This window comes from Onychomys torridus, chromosome 3 (assembly GCF_903995425.1).
Source record: "Onychomys torridus chromosome 3, mOncTor1.1, whole genome shotgun sequence".
NCBI classification, from domain to species: Eukaryota; Metazoa; Chordata; class Mammalia; order Rodentia; family Cricetidae; genus Onychomys; species Onychomys torridus.
Genome location: NC_050445.1, coordinates 32,105,980 through 32,132,017, shown reverse-complemented (window position 1 = coordinate 32,132,017; position 26,038 = coordinate 32,105,980). Strand labels below are relative to the sequence as shown.

At 47.5% G+C, this 26,038-nt stretch overlaps 2 protein-coding genes across 3 annotated transcripts in view; both read right to left on the bottom strand.

The window, feature by feature from the left end:
• Positions 1 to 8,635, bottom strand: part of Svopl (SVOP like) — a 64,634-nt gene extending 55,999 nt beyond the window's left edge. Inside the window, exons 1-2 of the mRNA XM_036181848.1 lie at positions 8,554 to 8,635; positions 8,096 to 8,187 (exon numbers count right to left, since the gene is read on the bottom strand). Of these exons, the coding sequence (XP_036037741.1) occupies positions 8,096 to 8,187; positions 8,554 to 8,635 (174 nt within the window). The remainder of the gene's footprint in view (positions 1 to 8,095; positions 8,188 to 8,553) is intronic.
• Positions 8,636 to 14,480: 5,845 nt separating this feature from the next.
• Atp6v0a4 (ATPase H+ transporting V0 subunit a4) overlaps positions 14,481 to 26,038 on the bottom strand; it is an 87,925-nt gene continuing 76,367 nt past the window's right edge. For both annotated transcript variants that reach the window (XM_036181021.1, XM_036181022.1), the window contains 7 exons: positions 25,838 to 25,956; positions 22,430 to 22,643; positions 18,791 to 18,892; positions 17,523 to 17,633; positions 16,838 to 16,955; positions 15,698 to 15,869; positions 14,481 to 14,571 (listed from right to left, as the gene is read on the bottom strand). In XM_036181021.1, coding sequence (XP_036036914.1) covers positions 14,481 to 14,571; positions 15,698 to 15,869; positions 16,838 to 16,955; positions 17,523 to 17,633; positions 18,791 to 18,892; positions 22,430 to 22,643; positions 25,838 to 25,956 — 927 coding nt within the window. The remainder of the gene's footprint in view (positions 14,572 to 15,697; positions 15,870 to 16,837; positions 16,956 to 17,522; positions 17,634 to 18,790; positions 18,893 to 22,429; positions 22,644 to 25,837; positions 25,957 to 26,038) is intronic.

Below are 26,038 nucleotides of genomic sequence, written 5' to 3'. Positions count from 1 at the left end.
AATAAAACAGAATGAAGAGAAAGTAGATTCCTATAACAAATCCTCAGCTTTCATAGATGTAACAGTTTGTGCAACTTGGGAGTATCCCCAAAGACCGAAGGTGCATATTCCCTGGGCTTGCTGACCCGTGCGTGTGCTCAGTGACACTGACCGAGGGGCCAGTCACTTAGCTAGCGGATGAGCCTGGCCGGCCACGGCATGTTATGAGGAGGGTAGGACACAGCTTTGCAAGTGAGGGTTTGAAACAGCTCCTTACATCAGGAAGCTGGGGTCTCAAGGAGATGGGAAGGTTTCTGAAGGCTGGAAAAGAAAGCAACGGGCGCGCGCTAGGAGTACGTCATCAGGGAAGAATGTCTACACAAAGGATGGTGTCGGATGCACTGCTGAGTACTTTGAGAAGAGACTGGATAACCAGTGTTGTAGTTTGCTCTACGTTGCTGTGATAAACATCAGGGCCAAAAGCAGCGAGGGGAAGAAAGGGTTTCTTTAACTACAGGCTGTAGTCCATCATGGACGGAAGGCAGGGCAGGAGCTCAAGGCAGGAGCCTGGGGCCGGGGACTGAAGCAGAGACATGGAGAAGTGCTGCTTCAAGCCTTGCTTAACTTCCTTCCTTAAACAGCCCAGGCTCACTTGGCCAAGGTGAGGACCACCCACCCACCCTTGCATCCATCAGCAATCAAGAAAATGCCCCCCAAACATGCCCTTAGGCCAATCTGATGGGATCAGTTCTTCAGGTGAGGTCCCCTCCTCCCAGGAGTCTAGGCTTGAGTCTCGTTAGCAAAAACGAACCAGCACAATGAACTTTTGTCCATATCCTACACTCCGTTTCAGGGTGGGTTTATCTCCCAGGGAAAGGGAGTGGATAGCAGGAATGAATGAGTAGGACCAGGTGAACTATGTAAAAGAAACAGAGATTGGGGATTGGTTTCTCAAGGGAGAGTTGCAGAAAGAGACACACCCAAGTGTGGGTATGACTCCTCCAAAGAGAGTCACCGCTACCTTATTTACCTTTTAATAATTAGTAGTGTGTGTGTGTGTGTGTGTGTGTGTGTGTGTGTGTTTCCCTGAGTGTATGCCTGTGTACCACATACATTTTTCATAAGTCACGGCAGCCAGAAGGTGGTATTGGATCCCCCGGAACCTGAGCTACAGATGGTTGTGAGCTGCCGTGTGAGTGCTGGATTCAAACCCACGTCTTTTGCAAGAGCAGCAAGTGCCAGCCCTCTAGCCCAACCTTATTTTTTCAGACAGAGTCTCTTACTGAACCTGCAGCTCGGCAGTTCGGCTTGACTGGACGGCCAGCATCACCAGAGACCCTCCTATCTCTTCCCCTCCTCACAGCAAGGATTACAGGTGCGGTCACCACCGAATACAGCTTTTTCATGGCTGCTGGGATCTGACTCAGCTACTTGCGGCCTAAGGTTTGTTTTTGAGATAGGGCCGGCTTTGAACTCTTAATCTCAGGTGATCCTCCCACCTCAGTCTCCTGAGTCGCTGGGATTACAGCACCTACCACTGTGCCCAGCCAAATCTGAGGGTGTGCACCTGCTGGATGAACACAAACATCACAGACGAGGACAAGGACGTCAGGAAGAGACAGGAGAATTAAAGGAAGAGAACCCATTTGTCTGGGCTTAATCCTGTTGACGGCACTGCTGGGACAGTCAGAGGGGACAGTCAGAGGGGACAGTCAGAGGCTTGTTTATTGTAATAACGCAGAGGTCTGGCAGGAAATGGAGGAGCAGTGGTCCCCAAGCTGTGGGGTTTTCTTGATAGTGTGTGGCTTGTCTTCTCTAGAGGACTGCAGCTGTGCTGAGTGCAGACATTGGGATGTTTCAGCACAGGACTGAGACAGCATGGCCACCTCAGAAAGATGTTCTGATTACTAAACTCATCCTCCCTAGTACTACAGAACAGCTGGGCAATGTCCATCAGGACTGAATACCTAAAGAGTCCCAACAGAAATACACTGGTTGGGAGTAACACTGTCCCTCTCCGAAAACAGAAGATATTAAATCCTGACACATCACACCTACGTGGCTCTCAAACGCGGAACTGTGGAAACGTGGACTGAAAGACTCTTCCCTTTACAGATAAGGGAGGGTCCTGCAGTGCATGGCATGTTATCATGAAAGGCGGGCACATGATACTTCTGACATGCCCCTTTCCATCCCAACTTCTCTCTTTAGAGAGCACATAGCTCTGGAAGATGCAGCAGAACCTGTGGGCTGCCTCTGTGTTGTATGACTCTTTTTCTGATTTTTGGTCTTTGTTTTGTTTGTGTTTTAGAGAAAATTTCACTCTGCAGCCTAGGCTAGCCTCACAGTAATCCCCCTGCCTCAGCCTTCTAAGTGTTTCAATTGCAGTCATAAGTCACAACACCCAGGTTTTGTCTGTCATTTATTTATTTATTTGTTCTTGAGACTGTCTCAAGTAGCCCAGGTTGGCATTGAACTTGCCATGTAGCTGAGGCTAGCCTTGAACCCCTAATCTTTCTGCTTCTTCCTCTCAAATGGCAGAAGTACATCCGAATATTATTTGCTGCTTTTGGTTAGTGAATATTTGGTGAAAGTTATTATAGAATTAAATATTTAGGACTGGAATCACCTAAGCCCACCATACGAAGGACAGCATAATAAGACCCCATTTCCCAAAAAAGAACAGATTTTACCTGACTTATTCTTTGTACTGGGGTGGAGCTGGGGAGAGTGGGGACCTATCCCAGGGTCTTGCTGGTACTTCACATGCTAGGCAAGCTCTCTTTCACTGAGATTCATCACTAGCACTTTCTAAAACTTAAAAGAGAAAAATACTGCTGGGCAGTGGTGGTGCACGCCTGTAATCCCAGCACTCAGGAGGCAGAGGCAGGTGGATCTCTGTGAGTTTGAGGCCAGCCTGGTCTATAGAGCGAGTTCCAGGACAGCCTCCAAAGCTACAGAGAAACCCTGTCTCAAAAAACTAAGAGAGAGAGAGAGAGAGAGAGAAAACCTAAATGGTTGGTGTGTGTGTGTATGTGTGTGTGTGTGTGTGTGTGTGTGTGTGTGTGTGTGTGTGTGTGTTGTGCATGCACCCATAAGTGTCCATGTGGAGGAAGCAGTTCTCTCCTCATACCTTTACATGCATTCCAGGAATTAAAGTCAGATCTCAGGTATCCCTAGCTGGCCTCAAACTCAATGCACAGCAGAAAATGACCCTGAACTCCTGATCTTCTCATAGCTACCTCCCTGGGATTACAGGTACCTCCACCATGCCAAGAATTGAGGAGAAACACGGGCCACTGGTAGAAGGAACTGACTGAGCCCCTTAGGGGATCTAGACTCTCCCTCACAGCAGGTGTTCCAGGTGACCCCAATGCTCACATGCTCAAGAGCCATGTGTCTACTCCACATGAAGTAACTCCATGGTCCTCTCCCTTCTCCCAACAGCTCAAGGTGAACCGTTAAGATAAGTCTTGAGTCACCAGAACAGACACATGCATTCGAGTGTTCCCAGACAGTCCATGCCAAAGGCTAATGAAATGATTTCTAAAGGACTCTTATGTAGAGAGCTGCGTGTAGCCGCACCCTAAAGATGGCTCTGGCTTCTACCCTCTGCCTTCCCGATGGTAAACAGCTCATTTGGCTGGATTCGTGTGCTGCTGGCATATGTGTGAACCTGTGGACAGTGCCCACGTGGCTGCTTGGGGTTGGCAGCCCAGCCCTACTTAGGTGCTGGGAGAGGCTTGCACCAGGAGAGAGAGAGACACAATGCAATTAATCAAAGGTCTGATTAAACTGTGATAAGAAGGATCCCGGTGTCGCGTCTTCCTTGCTGGTCGAGGCGGGCGTGACAAGTGGTGGCCTCCTACGGAGACAATCACCACGTCTCTCTCCGGATTCAGAACTTATTACAGTCAGGCGGTATACCGGTAAGTCCTCAGAAAAAAAAAAAAAACTGGGGATCCGCGACAAAAGCGGGTAACGCTCACCTGTAGAAGGGAGAGCAGGATAGTAGAGCTGCGATAAAAGCAGACGGGTAATTCTAGAGCCGCGATAAAATCGGACGGGTAATTAGACAAAACAAACAGGGAAACCGGAGGGCTGGAGCAATTCTGCAGAGGCTCTGAGAAACCTCCAAGAAACTTCTCAAATTGAGAAAAGGAGAAAAAAAAAAAAACTAACATGGGCGCTTCCTCCTCACACCCAATTTTTTTGGCTCTTAACGAGCTGCTTCTCTCTAAGAAATTGAAAATAAAAAAACACACCTTAGAGCGATTTTTGCAACAGTGTGATGTAATTGCTCCTTGGCTTGCAATTTCAGGGAGCCTTACAGTGCCTTCCTGGGAGAAATTGGGAAGAGACCTAGATTTGGATACTGGAGCAGATTGAGGTGCAGATCGCAGTATCATAGCTAGCAAAGATTGGCCTTGAGGTTGGCCTATACAGGCTTCCTCACAAACATTGCAGGGACTGGGTTATGCCAGCGTTCCAAATGTTAGTGCAAATTTGTTAAATTGGCAAGATTCCGAAGGTCACTCTGGCGTTATGCAACCCTATGTCCTTGAGCTTCCAGTGTCCCTCCGGGGGAGGGATCTTATGAAATCCATGGGCTTTCAGTTAAGTAATGAATACTCCAAAGAATCTAAAAATATTATGAAAAACATGGGGTGTCATCCTGATTTTGGCCTGGGAAAATTTTTACAAGGCAAAAAGGAGCCAATACAAACAGTACCTAGGAAACCCAAACAAGGGTTGGGTTTTTCCTAGGGGCCGCTGAGGAGGGCATTCCCATAACCTGGGTAACGGAGGAGCCAGTTTGGGTTCCTCAGTGGCCACTCTCCTCTGAGAAATTACATGCTGCATATCAATTAGTGAAAGAGCAATTGGAGAAAGGGCACATTAAACCCTCCCTTTCTCCCTGGAATACACCCATATTTGTCATCAAGAAGAAATCAGGAAAATGGAGATTGTTACATGATCTTAGAGCTATAAATGAACAAATGAGAATTATGGGACCTGTACAGCGTGGTCTTCCATTGCTGTCAGCCTTGCCTGAAAATTGGCCTATTATTGTGGTAGATATTAAAGACTGCTTCTTTTCCATTCCACTGAATAGCAAAGACAGTGAGAGATTCGCTTTCACTTTACCGTCCACTAATCATGAGGAACCTGATAAAAGATATCAGTGGGTTGTATTGCCACAAGGCATGGCCAACAGTCCTACAATGTGTCAATTATTTGTAGCAACTGCTTTAGAACCTTTGAGAGCACGTTTTCCAGGCTTAAAATGCCTCCATTATATGGATGATATACTGTTAGCAGCTAAAGAAGAGAGCATTCTTCAAGAAGCATATAGCTCACTTGTAGAACTGCTAAAGCAAAAGGGACTCTGTATTGCCCCTGAGAAGGTGCAACAGAGCAGAGTTATCTATTATCTTGGCTCTAAAATAACTAATCATTATATTATGCCACAAAAGGTAGAGTTAAGGAAGGATCATCTTTGCACACTGAATGATTTTCAAAAATTATTAGGAGATATAAATTGGATAAGAGGAAGTTTAGGAATGGCCAATTATGAGTTAAAACCATTATATGATATTTTAATTGGAGATGCAGCCTTGGATTCACCGAGGCAATTAACCAATGCAGCCCAAGAAGCCTTAACAAAATTAGAAGATAGACTACAAAGAGCTTTCCTTCAAAGAGTGCAAAATAATGATGATATTACCCTGTGCATTCTGCCTACCCAATTACAACCTACGGGAATTTTATGGCAAAAAGGACCCTTGTTATGGATTTATACTAAAATCTCACCTGCAAAATCAATTGAGTATTATCCTACTGCTGTGGCATTACTTGCGCAACAGGATATTCAACAATGTTTACAATATTTTGGGACATCACCACAAACGCTAGTTGTTCCTTATGATTCTCTACTCAAGTCAAGGTATTATGTGCTGCCATAGATGATTGGGCAATTCTGCGTTGTACCTATCCAGGACACATAGATTGCCATTATCCTAAACATCCACTATTAACTTTCTTTAAAGAACATCCTGTAGTTTTCCCTAAAGTAACTGCTTCAAAGCCCATTCCAGGAGCAAGTGTTATATTTACAGATGGGTCTAAGACAGGCTGTGGTGCTTATATTGTGGATTCTAATGAACCTGTAAAGCATCAATTCTTGCCAGGTGCACCTCAACAGGTGGAGCTTTCAATAGTTCTTGAAGTTTTCAAGGCTTGTCCATTTGCATTTAATTTAGTGTCAGATTCTAGTTATGTTGTTAATGCTTTGAAAAGCCTTGAATGTGCAGGGCCCATCAAATCTTCTAGCCCGGTTAGCTCATTGTTTGGCCAATTACAGAAACTGATCTGGCAACGTAAAGATCCCTTTTTTGTCCAACACATCCGTGCACATACCAGTCTGCCAGGTCCATTGGCTGAAGGCAATGATATAGTGGATCAGTGTACTAGACAGGAATGGATGTTTGTGGCTTCTGCCATACAACGAGCACATGCTTTCCACAAAGAATTTCATGTTAATGCAAGGACATTACAACAAAAGTTTTCTATCTCACGTGCAGAGGCACGAAAGGTGGTACTAGATTGTCCCCAATGTGTCATTTTTCATCATCCTTCTAGATTAGGAGTTAACCCTCGTGGTTTGCTCCCCCTAAAAATATGGCAAATGGATGTTACACACATCTCTGAATTTGGACGTGTCAAATATGTACATGTATCTGTTGATACCTGTTCTGGAATCATTCATGCCACCTCAATGGCAGGAGAAAAGCCTCTCATGTCATTGCTCATTGCTTAGAAGCTTGGGCAGCATGGGGTAAGCCTCAACAGTTAAAGACAGACAATGGTCCTGCATATACTGGACAGAAGTTCGCTTCCTTCTGTCAACAGATGAATGTGCAACTTGTACATGGCCTACCATATAATCCACAAGGTCAAGGCATTGTAGAGCGTGCTCATCGCTCCTTAAAGGAGTTGCTTCAAAAACAAAAAGGGGGAATAGGCTATGGCCGTACCCCTAAGGACAGACTTTCTCTTGCATTATTTACTCTGAATTTTTTGAATTTGGATGCTTCCAATTGTTCTGCTGCAGATTTATCTAAAAAGTTGTCTAGTTATCTTTTAGGCAATTGGACCGGAGAGTTTGATAACCTGATGGGCCAGCTGAGAGTGGCTATTGTCACGGTGAATTCGACTCGAGTGGTTACCGGACTGGTGGAGGGATTGTCTTCCTGGATTGCTACAGGCATGGATCACATGAAGGAGTGGGCGGGAATAGGAGCCCTAGTAGGCTTACAGGTGCTCACCTCCCTAGTATGCTTGTGGTGCATTTGTCGCATTAGGATCTCACAGCGTCACCATGCGGCCATGATTGTCCAAGCCTTTATGGCCATTGATGCAGGACAGTCTCCCCAAGCCTGGTTGGCTACTTTAAAAGATATTTAGGCACAGGATGCGAGGCCTGCGCACTGCACTTGAGGTTATGATACGCTGACCTCAAGAAGAGCAAGTCTGATTGCATGTGGCTTGGTACCCTAACTCCCACCTCTGTGAAAAGGGTATCGGACGGGTCTAGTGTTCTCTGGGTGGACGACGCCTGGACAAACATTAGTACATGTTCCATTTTAGCAGAGATCAGACCTCTACTCTTGCCTGTTGCTTTGTAAAACAAAAAGGGGGAAACTGTAGAGAGCTGCGTGTAGCCGCACCCTAAAGATGGCTCTGGCTTCTACCCTCTGCCTTCCCGATGGTAAACAGCTCCTTATTTGGCTATGGCTGGATTCGTGTGCTGCTGGCATATGCGTGGACCTGTGGACAGTGCCCACATGGCTGCCTGGGGTTGGCAGCCCAGCCCTACTTAGGTGCTGGGAGAGGCTTGCACCAGGAGAGAGAGAGACACAATGCAATTAATCAAAGGTCTGATTAAACTGTGATAAGAAGGATCCCGGTGTCGCGTCTTCCTTGCTGGTCGAGGCGGGCGTGACACTCTTACTCCCTGGAAAATGGACAGTCCAATGGTGGAGGCCAGCAGAAAAGTTGGTGTCCAACAGAGAGGTCAGTGCCACAGGTGCAAAGGCTCTCCATCAGTACTCACCCCGGTACTGCCCATGATGAGAAAGAGCGCAATGTGGAAGCGTCCGAACCCGATGGTCTCCACGGCATCCTCCACAGTGAATGTCTTTGTCTCTGACAAGGAAGGTGCAATATAAGACCACTGGGGTGGGAAGGGAACCCCTGGGGATTGTGGCTCACCTTTGGGGGGGGTGCAACATTATTATTATTATTTACTAGGGTCTTGTGTCACCTAGACTGACCTCAGACTCCCATGTAGCAGAGGGTGACCTTTGACTCCTGACCTCCCTGCCTCTACCTCTCCAGTGTTGGGATTACAGACATGCACCACCACACCCAGTTTATGTGGTACTGAGAATCAACCTAGGATTTCATGCAGGATAGGCAAACATGCTACAACTGACCTACAACATTGGCCCCTAATCCATGTTAACAATGTTCAGCATTCGTTTGAATCTGGGCCTTTTACAGTGGTCTTACCCTTCGGCTGCGGTTCTGAGGTTGCCTGGCTCAGCTTCCGAAGGCTGATGATTGTCACGGGTTCTGTCTGCTTGGCTGCCATCTAGGTCACCCCAGCTCCTCACACAGCTTCCCTGGTGAAGCCAAGGCGAGTAGCAGAGAGGGAAAAAATGGCTGGAAAGTACACAGATGGCAAGTCCACTCTGTGTACAATGGCCTTGAGCCCCCGAAAGTCCTAGGAGGTAAGCTGGGAGGTAGCTCAGTCAGGAAAGCGTCTGCTGTGCACACGTGAGGAGCTTTTCCTATACACAGAACCCAGGTTACAAAAAATAAAAAATAAAAAGCTGGTATGGAGACAGGAAGACTCCTGGGACTCTCTGGCCAGCCAGCCCAGCCCAACTCTGAGTTCCATGCCAGTGAGAAACCCTGCCTCAGAAGAAGGTGGACAGCATTTCTGAGGGACCCCACCCAAGCTTGACCCCTAGCATATGCATACATATGCACATTCATGCATAGACACCTAAGGTTGACCTCTGACCTCTACACACACACACACACACACACACACACACACACACACACACACATGCACACACAGTCTTGGGAGATATTTTTTCCTCTGCAAACAGATTGCTCTTGTGCTTAGATTCTCTTCTTCTATTACTAGGCACCTGGCTTGAGGAAGTTATCTTCTGAACCTCCTTGTCCTCACTCCTAAAATGAGGATTCTACAGTAATTGCACCTAACTCTCCGGCTGGTATGAGGGGCAAACAGGTTGGCTCACAGAAAGTGTTTATCCTGCATCCCCACTGTGAGCTCTGCTTATAAAGGACACATTTGGTGCCACAAAAAAAGAATGATAACGGTCCTGGCGGTGGTGGCGCACACATTCAATCCCAGCACTCAGGATGCTGAGGCAGGCAGATCACTGAGTTCAGAGTTCAAGGCCAGCCTGGTCCACAGAGAAACAACCAGGACTATATGGATAAACCCTGTCTAGATAAAGCAAACAGCAGCTCAGGGGCACACGTGGACTGACATGGAAGCCTGAGGACAATTTGTTAGAGTTGAAGAAGAAGTCCAGGCAGCTGTAAATCTCACATCTGCCAGGAGGAGAACAGAAAAAATAAGCAGGCACGGAGGACAGCTGCCCGCTGGCAGGTGGGGTGGGGTGGTGTGGGGTGGGCAGGGGCAGTGAGCTTTAGGAAAGGAACAGGAGGGCTGGGGAGATGCTCAGTGGTTAAGAGCACTTACTGTTCTTGCAGAGGACCTGGTTCAAATCCCAGCACCCACACAGTGGTCCACAAACATCTCTAACTCCAGTTCCATAGGATCTGACACTCTCTTCTAACCTCCAAGGGTAACACACACACACACACACACACACACACACACACACACAGAGAGAGAGAGAGAGAGAGAGAGAGAGAGAGACTCATTCACACATTTTTTAAAAAATAAAAAAAGAAAGAAAAGAGCAAGGAAGGCCAAAACATCGGTTAGAGTGTAAAAGCATGCTGAGGCTCTGGCCAGCACTTACAGGGATGGTTATGGCTTTCTGAGTTAGGACTTAAGACGGATAAACACACAGAAGCTAAGCCCCATGGTGGCTCATAGGGACTGCACTAAGGGGCAAATTCTAGGATGGAAAAGTACATTATCTTAAAGCAAACCCCACTTCCTAGGTGTGGGCCCCTTGCCAGGTCACTTGACCTTCCCCACTGGAGTAACCCGTAAGGGAGGAGACAAGGGCCTGTCTGCATCTGGAGGTAGGTTCTGTCTGTACAGCAGTTGGTCTCAGCCTCTTCAGCAGCCCACCATGAGGGCAGTCATTTCTAAAATGACTGTCCTTTTTCCTAACACTGTTGAGATACTTCTTGGATAGGTGTTCTTATTTGGTAATGGTGTGTTAAAGTACACACACACACACACACACACACACACACACACACACACACACTGTGTTCTGTCTTTTTTTTCCTATGCATTTGTGTGCAAGTGGGGTACAGAGGACAACCTCAGGTGTTATGAGGAATGTCATCCACCACCCTTGAGATAAGGTCTTTGCTCAGCCTGGAGCTCACAGATTAGGCTAGGCTGGCCAGTCAGTGAGCCCCCGAGTTCCTTCTGTTTCTGCCTACACAGCAAAGGAATTACAAGTGCATGCTACCACACCTGGCTTTTTATATACGTGCCGGGGATCTGAACTCAGGTCCTGTGCTTACAGGGCCAGTCCTTTACTGACAGCCATCTCTCCAGTCCCTAGTTGATAATTTTGAATGAAGTAGTGGCAATCGATTATAAAATGGACTTCGTAGCGCACTAAATAGCCCCTCTCCCCCAGCAGCCACCAACTGCTCCTCCGCTAGGTGGGCTCTCACGAGCAGGACAAAGCTGAACCACACTAACCCGGGGAGACAAGGAGAACGGGGTCTTTCTACTCAGCATCTCCAGTCAGCCCTTCCTCAGACACCAAAGTGGAAATGTGATACATGACCCACCTTCAAATGACCTGCAAATGTCTGTGGATGGATGTGGATAGGTTAAGGATTGACGCTGCCTCTCAAAGGCTGGGCGCGCGGGGGTGGGGGGGTGAGTGGGGGGGGGGGGGTGGGGTTGAGTAATCAGACTTCCAACAGATAGACTGATGCTTTTTTCAACTGTATTTTGATGTATGGAATTTTTTTTTTTTTTTTTGCCAGAGTTTGTGGGAGCCCGTTTTTGGGTTCCTTGTAGCTTTTCCCAGCAGGTCCACATAGAGGATGATTAGGACCATGGGCCTGAGTGCAGGTGTCTGAAATGGTCTTCACTTGGCTGTGCTGGGGGAGGAGGTCTTCTGCTCCACCCCTTCGCGTCTCTATAAATACCCTGGGGCAGAGACAGTCGGGCTCATTGGAATAGGTTCCAGGCCCTCTCGAGGCTATCCTGTATTTTCTATCTGTTTATCTCCACACTATAAATCCTTCTATCTAATATTCCTGCTGCTCACACTCAGAAAACTCTGGGGAGCTGTGGGCTTGGTGGGTAAACGCCCCACAAGTGTTGAAGACCGAACCCAGGGCCTTGCGCTTGCTAGGCAAGTGCTCTACCACTGAGCTAAATCCCCAACCCCGGAATTTTTTTTTTTTAGCCAGAAATAATTGGGCCCCTGCAGATCTTTTTCATGTTGACTTGTGTGTGTGTGTGTGTGTGTGTGTGTGATGTGATTTTTTTTTTATAATGTCATCAATAAGGGGCTGGGAGAATACTTGAACCTCAATTCCAAGCTCCTAGAACCCATATGAAAAGCCAGTGTGGCTGTGGGTCTCCTTAATCAGTGCCAGGGCTGGGTGCAAGGGCAGGAGAGTCATTGGGTTTTGCTGGCTGCCAGCCTCGCTCCAGGTTCAGTGAGAGACTGTCTCAAGGGAACAGGTGGAGAGTGAGAGCATGATACTCCATGACCTAACTCTGGCTTCTGGGAATGTGCAGAGGGCACAAACCTGCGCACATACGTGCATACACCACACACATATACAAACATACTAACATATATAATGCACAGTGTTGGGGATTTAGCTTAGTAGTAGAGCGCTTGCCTAGCAAGCGCAAGGCCCTGGGTTCAATCCTCAGCTCAAAATAATAATAATAATAATAATAATAATAATAATAATAATAATACACACAAGTTTTCAAAACAATGAAAGTTTCACACTCCCTTTGTCTCCAGCAACACACAAACAGGTGGCTCCCCTCCCTACCCTGAACAGCAGCCATAAAAGCTGATACACACCTGTTGCCCAAAAGTCTCTCACCTGTGTATCCCTTGGAAAAGGTTACGGTTTCGGGCTCCTGTGCACTGTCTCACCACAGCCCGTCTGGCAGCTCTGGAGGCCTCTCAGCCTCTAGACTTACCTTCCAGAGAGGCCCCGGGCCGGCCCCACCTCCTTCCACCTCAGCTCTCCAAACAGGACTCATTAAGGAGCCACCTGGTGTTCTGGGTGAGTGACATGGAGGGCACACCCCCTTCGAAACAACCCTCACCTGATCCCTTGTCAAAGAGAAAATAGCAGTGCTCCCAGAGACAGGAAGCAGCTGCCAAACCTTGGGAGATGTCAGCGGGTCACTCTCAGGCTGCAGGGGCATTTCTGAGAGAGCTGGGGTGGGTGGTGCCACTGGGCCATCTCTGCAGGGTGCATTCTTCAGATGGATGCCCAACAGGACACCAGCAAGCTGAGAACCCAACTCCCCAATGATCATGGCAGCAGAGTCGTGGGTTTCTCATAGGACTTTGGGTCAGTTCTTTCCGTCAGCTGTCATTGGCTGAGCCTCGCCTCCACTGCCGGGTCTTACAATCTCTTTTCTACAGTCCACAGCCTCCTATGCACTTGGCAGGGGGAAGAACTCCACTTCTTGTCCAGTGATGCACATGAAGTCTCACAGCTGGAATGCAAACATCATCCTTTGAGCCAACCTTGATACGTGAACACCTTAAAAGACAGGCCTCACATTGCCACGCCCACTTCCTTTAATGAGTATTGTTTCTATCAACACTAGTCAATCTGGGCATAGGGCAGCAAGTGGGATCTAAAAGATAAGAGTCGCAAGCCCGGAAGACGGCATGTGAATAAAATGCTTGCCAAGCAAGCGTCAGGACCTGAGTTCAAATCCCCAGAAGCTATGTAAAAGCCAGGCACAGTTGAGCGAGTCTATAATCCCATTGCTCCTGCAGCAAGATGGGAGTCAGAGAGAGGAGCATCCCTGGAAGCCCACAGGCCAGCTAGCCTGGCACACACAATGGCATGGAAAGTTGTCCTCTGATCTCCATGTGCATCATAGCATACATGTGTCCGCATGTATACATGCAACCACATTAGAATCTGATCCGCTCTTCAGGTAGAAAGGACAGTCGATTGTGAAGCATACACAAGTGTGGCTTATTCTTAGCCCCGCTCCTGTAGTCACATTAGAGACAGCAGTTCACCTGGATGCTGGTCATTCGGACAAAACAGCCCACTGGACGAATCTCCTCGGGAGCTTGGGGGAGCACCAGTCCAGGCACCCTACGAAATTGGTTCTGGGGAGGGTGAAGAACTGGACTATGAGGTAGTCTCCTTCCCGTGCACTGGGTCCCAGAACCTGGCTAAGCCTCTGCATCTCCTTCCGAAGTCACTCCAGCTCAGTGTGTGGTGACAAGCAGTGTCCCAGGAATGATGTCACGTGGTCACATTTCATTTCTCAGAACTCAGTGATGCCTGCCGAGAGTCAGGCCCGGCTGAGCCTCCCACTCACTACACAGAGGGCATTAGCTGTGCTTCTGGTGGTGGTGGGGGGGGGGGGGCAATGTTTGAGAAAGCCCCTAAGCTTGTAACACTAAGCCCCTGACAAGGGGGAAATGCAGAGAAAAACATAAACCTGATCCTTCCCCGGGATTAGGTTGTGTAACACTATTGTCCAGTGTTGGCCTCTAACTGTAGATAGTAAATGTCATGGATTGATTTTGAATAAAGGCATCTTAAGGAAACAGTGAATAGAGCAGACTTTTATTTTCATGATTATAATACTTGAAATACTGGGGGAGATCCAGGTATGGTGGCTCGTGCCCGTAGGTCTCAACAAAGCGGAGGCAGGAGGAGCCGGAGTTCAACGTCTTCCTTGGCTATACAGCTATTTCCAGGACAGTTAAAGCTCAGGAGACGTTGTCTCAAGACAGATACACAGTAAAACAAAAACAGACTACTACAAGACAGTGGTCTAGGGCCCCCTCCCGTTCCCCAGTCATTTGGGTATTTGATCATTTGACTGCCCATGAAGTCCAAACAAAAAGCGGCCCCTCGGTTGCGTGGTCAAATCCCACCAAATCCCACGCCTCACACAGCTTCACACCCCAGGCAGCCAACAGGCTGCTTCTGGGACACCTGGTCTGGCCAGACATCAGAGACAAGCGTGAACTCCTTCAGCTGACACCAGCCTACTCCTCAGCCCCTTCCAGGACGTGCTTGAAGGAGAATGGGGAGAACTTGGAGCCAGTCCCCTCATAGAACTTGTTCTGGAACTCCACCCTGTGGTGATGGGGAAGGGGGAAAAGGCAGATTGAAATGTCAGAGGCTGGCAGAGAACACCATGGGAACCAGGCGACCTTTTAAGCCTCCCTCTCACCACGCCCCCTCCTCCCACCTCTTCCTCAGGCTTCCTGGGCCCCAGCACACACCTCCCCCACCTTAAGAGCTTCCGCAGCCTCCACCCAAGCGAGGATGCCTAACCCTCCATGCACGATCTGATAATCAGTGCATGAGGCAACGGCTCTTCGTGAGGTTGCGCATGCCTTCCCATGTGCACCCTGACTCCCAGTTTGTGGAGTCCTGGTTAGTACAGAAGGAAAAGCAGCTTGGCCTTTGGCCTGTCTTTTCAAAAATCATCTTACAACCAATCTCACCCATGGTCATTTCTGTTCTGTGATGTTACAGAGGCACATACTTCATGCAGTGGAGGGAAATGTTAGCATGGAGACAGGGGATGCTCCAGTTTTCTCCACTCAATATGTAAACATAAAAAAACGTTCCCTAAGGCTGGAGAGATGGCTCAGCATTTAAGAGCACTGACTGCTCTTCCGGAGGACCTGGGTTCAATTCCCAGCACCCACATGTCAGCTCACCAGTATGTATAACCCCAATCCCAGATTTGATGCCCTCTTCTGACCTAACAGACACTGCACACATAAGGAGTATGAACACATGCAGGCAAAACACTCATACACATAAAATGGAAAAAAAATCAAGAGTTTCCTAAGAGCGGCACCCCCTCCACCCCCATGTGTGCTGAGGATATGAAAGGCTTGCTGTGGCCCTCCCCTGTTTCCTCTGTAGAGTTCAGTGGCTTCTGCTGATGCCACTCCTGCCCCCAGCAACCACACAGCCAAGCACGCCTGTTCACTAACATGCTCTCCAAAAGCCTGTTCCAGATCTGTCCCCGCACTTCTTTTGAGGCCAACTGTAATAACAAGTCAGCACAGAGCAAATGAAAGCTACCTGACAGGGCAGCCGGCATGGCTGCATACATGAATATATGTTATAGCATGCACATCACATCAACAGACGACTAAACTGAGGTTCCAAAAACAGAGCTAAGTTGTGGCTCTGGTCAGTCAGCCAGCCCTTCCCCAAGCTCCTAAGGGACAAGCAGGCTTACCAATGAAGCCGGAGGGCATGCAGAAAGGCTGAGAGCCCCTCCATGATGAGGAGGATGGCGACCGTCAGGACGGCGAAGACGGCAAAAATGATGAAGACCCCAATGAGCCCTCCCCAGCCCCGAAGGCGAAGGCCGATGTTCATCACCATGGTCCACAGCACCTCGGACAGTTCTGTGGGAGCAAGTGGGACATCCTCAGTCACCAGGTATGTACCCATCATTTTCCTCCATCACCTCAAATCCAAAAGCCCCTCTGAGGGCCATGCAGGAGCTGGGCTATCATAGCTTTGATCAGAGTGGTGGGCCTTCCAACAAGAGGACGCAGACAGGTACTCCATGGCACACTGATCACCAGGGAAAGTACCCAACCAGAGCTAGCAGCAGCAGCAAAAGGAGCAAATCTGAATAACATGAGATAGGAACAAAAATGTGAAACCTAAAAGAATGCGTGAAGCCTGGTTTGTTTGTAGCCCTCCCTGGGGCCTTAGAGGGGTGATTAGAAATATGAGAGAGTCCCTTTGCATGGGATTAGGGAATTTAAGGGCTTATCCACTCTCAAGTTCCAACTCTCCCTCCCTCACCCTTCTGAGTGGGGATGTTGGAAAGCGACCTTCCACCCAAGCCTCACACACCGGCACTCTCAAACTTCCAGCCTCTGGAACTATGAGGAAAAAAATCTGTTTATGGCTGGAGCTACCCAGTCTGTGGCATTTTGTCATGCCAGGCTCATGTTAAGATTCTGTTCATGTGCCCGGCGGTGGTGGCGCACGCCTTTAATCCCAGCACTCGGGAGGCAGAGCCAGGCGGATCTCTGTGAGTTCGAGGCCAGCCTGGGCTACCAAGTGAGTTCCAGGAAAAAGGTGCAAAGCTACACAGAGAAACCCTGTCTTGAAAAACAAAAACAAAAAAAAAACCCAAACAAACAAAAAAAGATTCTGTTCATGTAAATTCAGAAGCATGGAAAATTATTGTCAGTTGCTTAAGGATCTTTAGAAAGATACCCAAGAAAAACATTAAATAGTCATTATCTGGCAAACCTACTACAAATGACCCCAAGAAAGCACTTTTGCTCATGAATAGAATAAGCCTGTTCTCTGGGTGATGGTTGCTAGCCTTGACTCTCCTGGGTTGCGCACTCACCTGCATGAGCTAAGCTGAGAGCCCAGAGCCGAAGGTATGAGGCTGTGTTGGAGATACAGCCTAGGCAGTACTCAATGGTATGGATGGCCTGGTGGACAAAGATGTCTCCAAAGTTGAACTGTAACAGAGCATTTTCTGTCTTATTTCATTAAGTTCTTTTTCTCCCTTCTCTCTCTCTCTCTTTTAGAGTGAGAACATTAATTTCCTTTTTCATTACAGTAATAACTACATATTTATGGGGCACAATATATCTCAATGCACATATGTAATAAATACTCATCATATCAGGGTAATTGGAGGCTTTGAGCATCTGTCTTCCAAGTTAGTTACAAACTATATCATAGATTACCATTAGCCATAGTTTCCGTGGGGCGGGATAGAAAGGGGAAGTTATGGAGACATGGGAAGAGAAAGGGGTCCCTCACCCAGGAATCTAGTTGAAGGCTGATGGCTCTTGTCAGCAAGAGTCAAGAATTCTGAATGCTGGGATTAAAGGCTTGCACCACCGATGCCTGCCCTGGGTGATCTTGAACCTGCTGATTCAGGAGCCACAAGACAGAGAGCAGCAGACCCTCCAGCCCATGCCTGAGTTCATCCCATACCCTCGTGACTGGAAAGCCTAGATCCCAATTCTAGACTCTGCTCAAACTGAGAAGTCAGCCTTTGGTGCGCTTGTCTCAGATACCTCCTCCTCATGGCCATCCTTAGTCCCGTGGGCACCTGTGGTCTTCTTCTGAGCAGCCGTGCTCGAGTGGCCACCTTCAATGTCATCCTCATGGATCGTGAAAGACTGCAGCTGTTGGCAAGCGAGGAGACCAAGACCATGTTCCACTTGGCCTCTGGGTTATTACAGTATTAACAAGATAAAGGCCCCCTTCAAGGCTAGTTATGGACCCATCTATCATGTTGTAATGGTTTTGGCTTTTTTTTTTTATGTCATTCTCTTTCTCCAGACCCCATAGGAATGCCGGTTGAGGTTAATAACCACCTTACATTTTAGAAAAATGGAGTTTGATGCCTACAGCCATTTAAAGAATTTGCCATCTCAATGCAATCTGCCGTATCTTCTAAACTAACAGAAGAAAACGGGGCCATCTCAGTACAGCTGGACCCAATGTTCCCTGGGAGGGGTTCATCTCCCTAAGCCCTGTTTGCTTGAGGTTACTATGTTCCCTGTGTAAATGAGGCTCAAGGCAATTTAGAAAGAAAAAAAAAAAAGAAAGGAAGGAAGGAAAGAAGGAAAAAAGAAAGAAAGAAAAGAAAAAACTGATATTTGGCAATAGGAGGAAGTTATTAATAAATTAAAACTGGATTTTTGAATGTGCATATCTTATGATAGCCTATAGCAACATTCTAAAGGAGTAAAATCACAACTTTAGAAAATTCACTAAGAATAACTTTAATATTCATTTTAAAAATAGAATTATCTGGGGGGCATGGCAGTGTATGCCTGTAATCCTAGCACTAGCATTGGGAGACAGAGGCAAGAGGACTGTTTTGAGTTAGGCTAGCCTGGGCTACATAACCAATGCAAGACCAGCCAAAAAACAAAATATAAATGTAAACCCCCCCCCCCCCAATTCCCGTGTCTAACCAATAAAACAACCAAGTCCAGATGCTAATAATGCATCTAAATCTTCAGTGCCAACCAGGTGGGACATACACACACACACACACACACACACACACACACACACACACACACATACACACACACACACACCCCGAGCAGAGTGTGAGGAACTTCAGACTTACTGTGTTTGGGAAAATGGAGGATCACTGTGCAGGAAGTAGGGGTCCCACTGAAGGACACACACTTGAGTCCAGCCTTGCCCTCCAGACCCCCCCCCCAGGCCTTGCAGGGGAGCCCACTGCTCTCCCCCCACCCTAGACTTCCCTTTCTAGGAAAGTGTGATGTGACCCACAGTGGGCAAACTAAAAGGCAACGCTTACCTGAGATTTCTGGTGTTGGGCTCTGAGAATAAATGGCTTAATCAGAAGCATCCACGGCACAGAGACCAACGCTATAATGACAAAGAAAGTTTGGACTTCTTGCTGCAAAATCAAAATTGGTACCAGTCACTAAGATGGCCATCAAGTATTCTTCCCATGCATAATGGGGCTTTCCATGCTCGGGGGTCGAAGGCAGGCACTTCAGCAACCCTCTGAGTAATGCAAAGCAGTCACCCTCACTTCCACTACACTCCCAGTGTGGACAGAGAAATGGCTATCCTGTGGTGCTCTGTGCCCAAGAGAGGACAGACACCACTTCTGTGTTGCATATGTGCTATGTAATCCTCTGTGACACTCGCACACCACATGGAGTCTTCAAAACAAGAAGTCCTGAGACTCTACCATGCTTCCCTCGCCCCTTAAAGCTGCTCAAGGGACACAGCTACTCTAGTTCCTGAAGAAAATGGGCAGGTCACATGATCCCAACCATCTCTCTACTGAAACCAACCTTTGGGTCATTTTATATTAAATCAGTAATTACCTATTTCCAGTGTGAACTAACTGTTGGAGCTCTCTCTCATCCTCCCTCCCTCCTGCTACCCCTCCCCCCTTCCAGAAAGAAACCAGCAGTTCCCACACCCTCTACCTGACTTCCTGCCTCAAGTCCCCTCATGGGTTGGGATATCCACTATGTACTCTGGACCAGTTTCTCAGGGTTCCCCATTTGACCACTGCTGAGACCCAAGAGGAACCCCCAGCTTCGTGTTTCCTTCCGGGTCCCTCCTCACTTCTTATCTGACATACTCCTCACCCACATTTCCCAGCTCTGGGGGGGGACTCAGCTACATTGTGGAAAGCTGCTATGGGAGGTAGGGGGAAATGGGGGGAGACAGGAAACTGCTCCCAGGCTGAGGAAATACAGCGTGTGAGCCTTCCTGTTTCCTCCCTGGCTCTTGCCAGCTCAAGATCCGTGTCAGGAGATGGTCTGTGAGTGGTAAGACATTTTATCCAGCAGGAACATTTTACCTGCTCAGCTCTTACTCTGTGTTACAAGCTCAAAAGAGGGAAGGGCATGTGCCCCCACCCTGTACTGACCAAATGGAGCCCCTGCACAGGAAGGTGCTCACTGCCACGTGTCCGTTTTTTACAACCAGACCTCCCGCCCCTGGATGACAGACAAAGCACCTGTATGTGCTTCTAACCAAAGACAGCCAGAGCAAAGCCAGGGAGACTTTAGTGATGGCCATTTCCTCTAACCACGTGACCCCAGACTAAGGTTATGGAAGTCCCAAACCATGTCAACATAATTCATCTTCATAGTAAGCTGTAGGGAAAGCAGCCAGTTCTCTGTAGTGTTTGTTAATACAAGAAGAAGCTGGAAAGCCACTCACCCATGGCAATGCCCGGTGCCTCTTCCAGAGGCAGCGAAGCCCGGGCCTCTCTACAGGCAGTTAGTTACAAAGCAATTACTAGGTTACTCTAGGGCTGATGCCTACAAGAAAGTGTTTGTTTGGGAAATCCAAATAAACATTCACTCTGATGCCAGCATGGAGTAAATGAACCTTTAAAACACACTCACTTTGTGCCAGCATTCTGGGGCCAGCCCAAAGGTTGTCCTGTGTGTTTAACAAGTCAGACACAAAAGGGCCCTCTGAGGTATGCTTCCTCTCTGATTATTATCTAAAACTGTCTCTTACAAAAGCCTTGTCGGGCAGCATGTTTCCTTCTTGTTTGATGCCTCTGGAAGGAAGGGAACGGAGCTAGGAGTCAGGAAAAGAAGTCAGCTAGGAATCCAGTGTGTGCAGTCCCTGGCAGAGGACGTTTCCATGGAAGAGGCACTGTGTGATCCTAGCCACAGAACTCTGTCCAGCCAATTATGACAGAAGTGGATCTTCCATTCATAAAACACCTACTGGGTGGGCTAGGGTAAAGAATAGTTTGTGTTGTACAAGAACGATTCACTGAGTTCATTTACATCCAGTTCCAAGGGGGCATTTCTATTGTTTCCAGATTAAATACACTGTATGGGGAGCAGGAAGGGACAGGCTGGAGGGGGCAGTGAGGGAGGAGGGCAAATGAGAACCCAGTACAAGGACATATGTATGATGATGTCGTGACAAAACCCATGACTTTGTATGTTCACCTAAACACCTTCTAATATTTAAACACACTGAAAGTGGTAAGATATATTGGACCATCTCTGCAAGTTCCACATCTGCATACCCAGCCCATCAAAAATACTAAAAGAACCTGTACTGAACACATCAGATCCTTTTCCTAGTCATTATTTCCCTGGAACTTGTACGACAGCAGTTTACACAGCATTTGCATGGTGCTGGGTGCCTAGGCAATCCAGAGAGTAGCTAAAGAACGTGGCACAAGGGGGCTAGGGGGTGGCCATTAGATAGTCTCTACACAAATACTGTACCACTTTGTACAAGAGATCTGACCATCTGTGGGTTTGGGGATCTCCAGGGGTTTTGTGTGTCCTGGAACCATCCCCTGCAGGGACTCAGGGACAGTCCTGAAGGAACTGGGAAAGACCAGAATGGGGCCAAAGTCCAGCTGTTGGGACATACCAGCCACGGACGAACAGAAAGTGGGGTAAGTTCTGGCTGACTTTGAGAACCACGGGCTAGCATGAGCCTGGTCCAGTTTCCACAAACCCCACCGTTCCTGGAAACAGTGGAACTTTGGATCTTGGTTTTATTTGTATTTTCTTTCATGTGGAGCCTTAGCTAGAATTTGGTTTTGGTTTTGGTTTTGGTTTTTTGGTTTTTTTGTTTATTTGTTTGTTTGTTTGTTTTTTGCTTTTTGCTTTTTTTTTTTTTATGTTTTTTGTTTCTCAAGATTTCTCTGTGTGACAGCCCTAGCTGTCCTGGATCTCGCTCTGTAGCCCAGGCTGGCCTCAAACTCACAGACATCCGCCTGCCTCTGCCTCCCGAGTGCTGGGATTAAAGGCATGCACCACCACCGCCCAGCTTAGAATTTACTTTTTTAACAAAAGATTTTTGTTTGTTTGTTTGTTTATATTTAGACAGAGTTTCACTGTGTAGCCCTGGCTGTTCTGGAACTCTGTGTAAGACCAGGCTAGCCTCGAACGCACAGAGATTTATTTACCTGTCTCTGCCTCCCATGTGAGATTGTTAGGTTGTTTGGGTTGTTGGTTTTTTTTACATTTACTTACATATTTATTTTGCACGCATGTGCAGGTCAGAGGACAACTTGTAGAAGTTGGTTCGTTCCTCCCACTGTGTGGGCCCCAGAACCTCAACTCCATCATCAAGATGGCAGCAAACACGTACCTGCTGCTGAACTACCTTGCCAGTCCAAGGTTTTTCAGTCTTTAACATGTAAAGCTTAAACTGGAGCATTTTCCCGCTCAAGCCAATCCATCTGCAGGTAATTTTTCCCTCTTTTCCTAGCCAATTTTCAACTAAACAATAACGTCCCTTGTGCATTACCCCAGCAGGAAGAGTAACGCTGTCTGTGCCTGTCCCTTTACTTAATAAAAATGTAATGTTCTTCCCTGAGTGCTAAGATGGTCTCACAAAGAACTGCTCTCTTCAATACTCAAAGAGCATGAGAGAGAGCTTACAAAACCGAGTGGATCAGAGGAGGTTTTCAAAGCAGAGCTACCTGATGGCTGTACAGGGGTGCGTTGGAATCATCGTAGTCAAACAAAAACATGCTGATGAAGTGGATGAGGATGCTGGGAGCCTTCTGAGATGTGTGGGCATCATACCGGCACCACTTGAAAATGATCATGAAAACTAGGTATCCAAACAGGCTCAGCATAAAAATCATCTCGGGGATGAACTGCAGAATGATGTTGAGGGTTCTTCTGAAGTAACTAGGGGCAGGACACACACATATAAGACAGAACGTTAACAGACTGTTAGTGCTCAAGCACTCCCCAGGCACACAGTGTCTGTTCCCTTCTGGAGCATTCCTGGCAAAGGCTTTACTCCCCTGGTAAACACAAACATGTATGGAGAGGAAAGAAAATACCTGGAGAGTGGTTTTGCTTGCACAGATTCAGGGAACCTAGGTCTAGGAGGTACTGTCTGGTGATATGGCCACAGCTTCTCATGAAGATTTCACTCCCAAGACACATTTGAAGGCGAAATGAAGCAATAACAGACAATTGGAAGTTTTTATACCACTCATGTACTAAGATGGGTATTGCCAATCTACAGCCTGTGGACCAGATGGAGCCTGGAGATTAAGAGTGATTCTAATCTTGGCCTGGAGAGGTGTCTCGGTGATTAAAAATACTTTCTGCTCTTCCAGGGGACCCCAGTTCGATTCCCAGCAGCCACATCAGGTGGTTCACAGTCATTTTTAACTTCAGTTCCAGGAGTCCAACACCATTTTCTGACACCCACATATGTAACACACACACACACACACACACACACACACACTCTCTCTCTCTCTCTCTCTCTCTCTCTCTCTCAGTGGTTCTCACTTTTTCATGGTTGGTGTAAAACAATAAACACTGCATCTGGTAGCACAGATCTGTAATCACAGACACTCAAAAAGCTGAGGCAGGAGAATCACAAGTTCTTGTGCTACCTGGGGTACACAGTGAGTCACAAGGCAACCTACATAACTTCATGAGACCCTGTCTCAACACTAAAAAGTGAAGAAAAAAAAAAAAACAGGCATGGTGGTTCATGCCTATCATCCCAGAACCTGGGAAGTGGAACCAGGAAATCAAGCCATCTTTGTATATACCGAGTTCAAGGTCAGCCTGGGCTGTGGCTCAGTAACAGAATGCTTGCCTGGTGTGGCGGTTTGGGTGAGAGAGGCTCCCACAGGCTCATATATTTGCACACTTAGTCTTGAGCTGATGGACTGTTTGAGAAGGATTAGAAAGATTAGGAGGTATTGCCATGTGGGGAATGGGTGTGGCCTTGTAGGAGGAAGTGTGTCATTAGGTGGCTTTGAGGTTTCAAAAGCCCACACCAGACCTCTGTCTGTCTGTCTCTCTGTCTCTCTCTGCCTGCAGATCAGGATGTAAAGCTCTCAGATACTACTCCAGCGCCATGTCTGCCTGCCTGCTGCCATGCTCCACACCATGATGATAATGGACTAACCCTCTAAAACTGTAAGCAAGCCCCCGATTAAATGCTTTCTTTTATAAGAGTTGCCTTGCTCATAGTGTCTCTTCATAGTAATAGAACAGTACTCAAGATACCTAGCCTGTGTGAGGCTCTATGTTCAATTCCTAGTACCTCAAGAAAAGAAAAAAAGGGGACTGCTTTATGATCCTGAAATTCTATAAAATCAAAAATTCTCTCAAGACATGGTGCCAAGATAGAGTAATAGAAAGTTCACAGCCTTTTGCTCTAAGACAGAGCCCTACCAGGCTAAGAGAGAGCTCTAGAGATGGACTGTCAGAAAAAGCCCTGGTGCATAAGGAGGCCAGTGACCATCAGCTGGGAAGCCCTTCCCACACAACTCTGGCTTCTCTCTCACAACACTTCCCATGGCGCACAACATCCTTGGTTTTCCAAGTAGAACTACTTCTATGGCCTCTCAAGTTTAAGGTCACCCTACAACTGGTTCTTGCCAACAAAATGGGACCAGAAATAGTCCCCTGCCACTCTGGTCAGAAGCTTTAGGACTCACCAAGTAATCTCTACCTTTTCTCTGCCATGACACCTGCAGGGGTCCAGCAGTGTCCACCCATCCTCTAAGTCCGCTGGGTGGAAGGATGACAGACATGGGACCCCTATGGCCCTGCTGCTACGATTCATGGCCTTAAGCCATTGAGGTTGGAGTTGTTCATTTTCCTGTACCCTAACCCATTCTGGCTGTGTATTCCCATTCTCTTCATCTACCTTTCTTTCTTTACTTGCCCCTTTCTTTTTTAGACAGGCTCTCCCAAAGCCCAAGCTGGCCTTGGACTTGCTATGTAGCTAGACCTTGAACTTCTGGTTTTTCTGCCTCCATCCAAGTGCAGGGATCACAGGTGTGCACCACCACCACCACCACACCCACTGTATGCAGTATAGGAGACTGAACCCAGGGCTTTGTGCATTCCAGGCAGGCACTCTAACAACTGAGCCACATTCCCAGCCCCCATTCTATTTTGTTTCTCATAATAATAATCTCAGCAATGTCAGGCTATGATCACCTTCACTAGGAGCTGAAGTTGAGACTTAAACTGACTGATCACAAGCTCTACATCATTTCTGTGGACCCCAATGTTCCACTTATTCCTAACCTAAGTAGCAAGTGGGATTTCTGGGCACTTGAAATCAGCTGCCATGTTCAAAAGGCACACTGAGTAAACATGTGATGCTATGTCCAAACACACTTTTAGTATCAATAAGTTTAAGAAGCTTTCCAGTGATGGATGCTGACAGAAACAAGGAACAGAGTGACAACATGAACAGGCAAGAGGGAGAGAGGCTGCTACCAGGCTGGAGAAAGGACACCCAGGATGATCCAGGATTGGGAGCACCTTGGCCAACATTCAAACGGATCCTCCCTGGCCCATTGGGTGGAGATGAGCTGGCTACTATACCAACCTTTCCTTCCAGGCAGGAGGAACCCACACTGCTGAAAGTGAGCTTCCCAGCACCCTCATGAAGCCTAAGATATTTCCCAGGCAGAAAACACACATTTACGTCAACAGACTCTGCATGGCAGAAACAGAGGTGCTCCTGATTCTGGCCAACCAGTCTGTCTCAGCTCAAACCAAGACCCACGGGGAAGCTCCCTGGCACACAAAGGCTCGCTGGTGGCTCTGCCTCTTCCTCATCAGTGTCTTCAGTTTGCAAACAAAGGGTGAATGAATCAAGACACTCACATGTAGGGTGGAAGATGGTTCATCAGCTAAGAGCCCTTGTGTTCTTGCAGGGGACCCAAATTTGGTTCCTAGAACCCATGTTAGGCAACTCACAATCACCAGTAACTTCAGCTCAGAGACCTCTGAGTCTGCACTCACATGCACACACCCACAATCAAACACACATACACATGTACACACAATTAAAAACAAATCTTTTTTTTTCCTTTTAAGAAGAAACTCACATGTGATTGAAGAGGCCGAGAATAACACCAAAAGTCATCTGAATGATTCCCAGGATGACTGACATCTTCATCTTATAGGAGTTTAAAAATGTGAGTTTGTTTGAAGCCAGGTTCCAAATCTGGATAAGAAACATGACAAGAAAGATGTGAGGCAGAACCAGGACGGTCTTTAGGAGTTCGGCTACAACGCAGTCCCCCAAG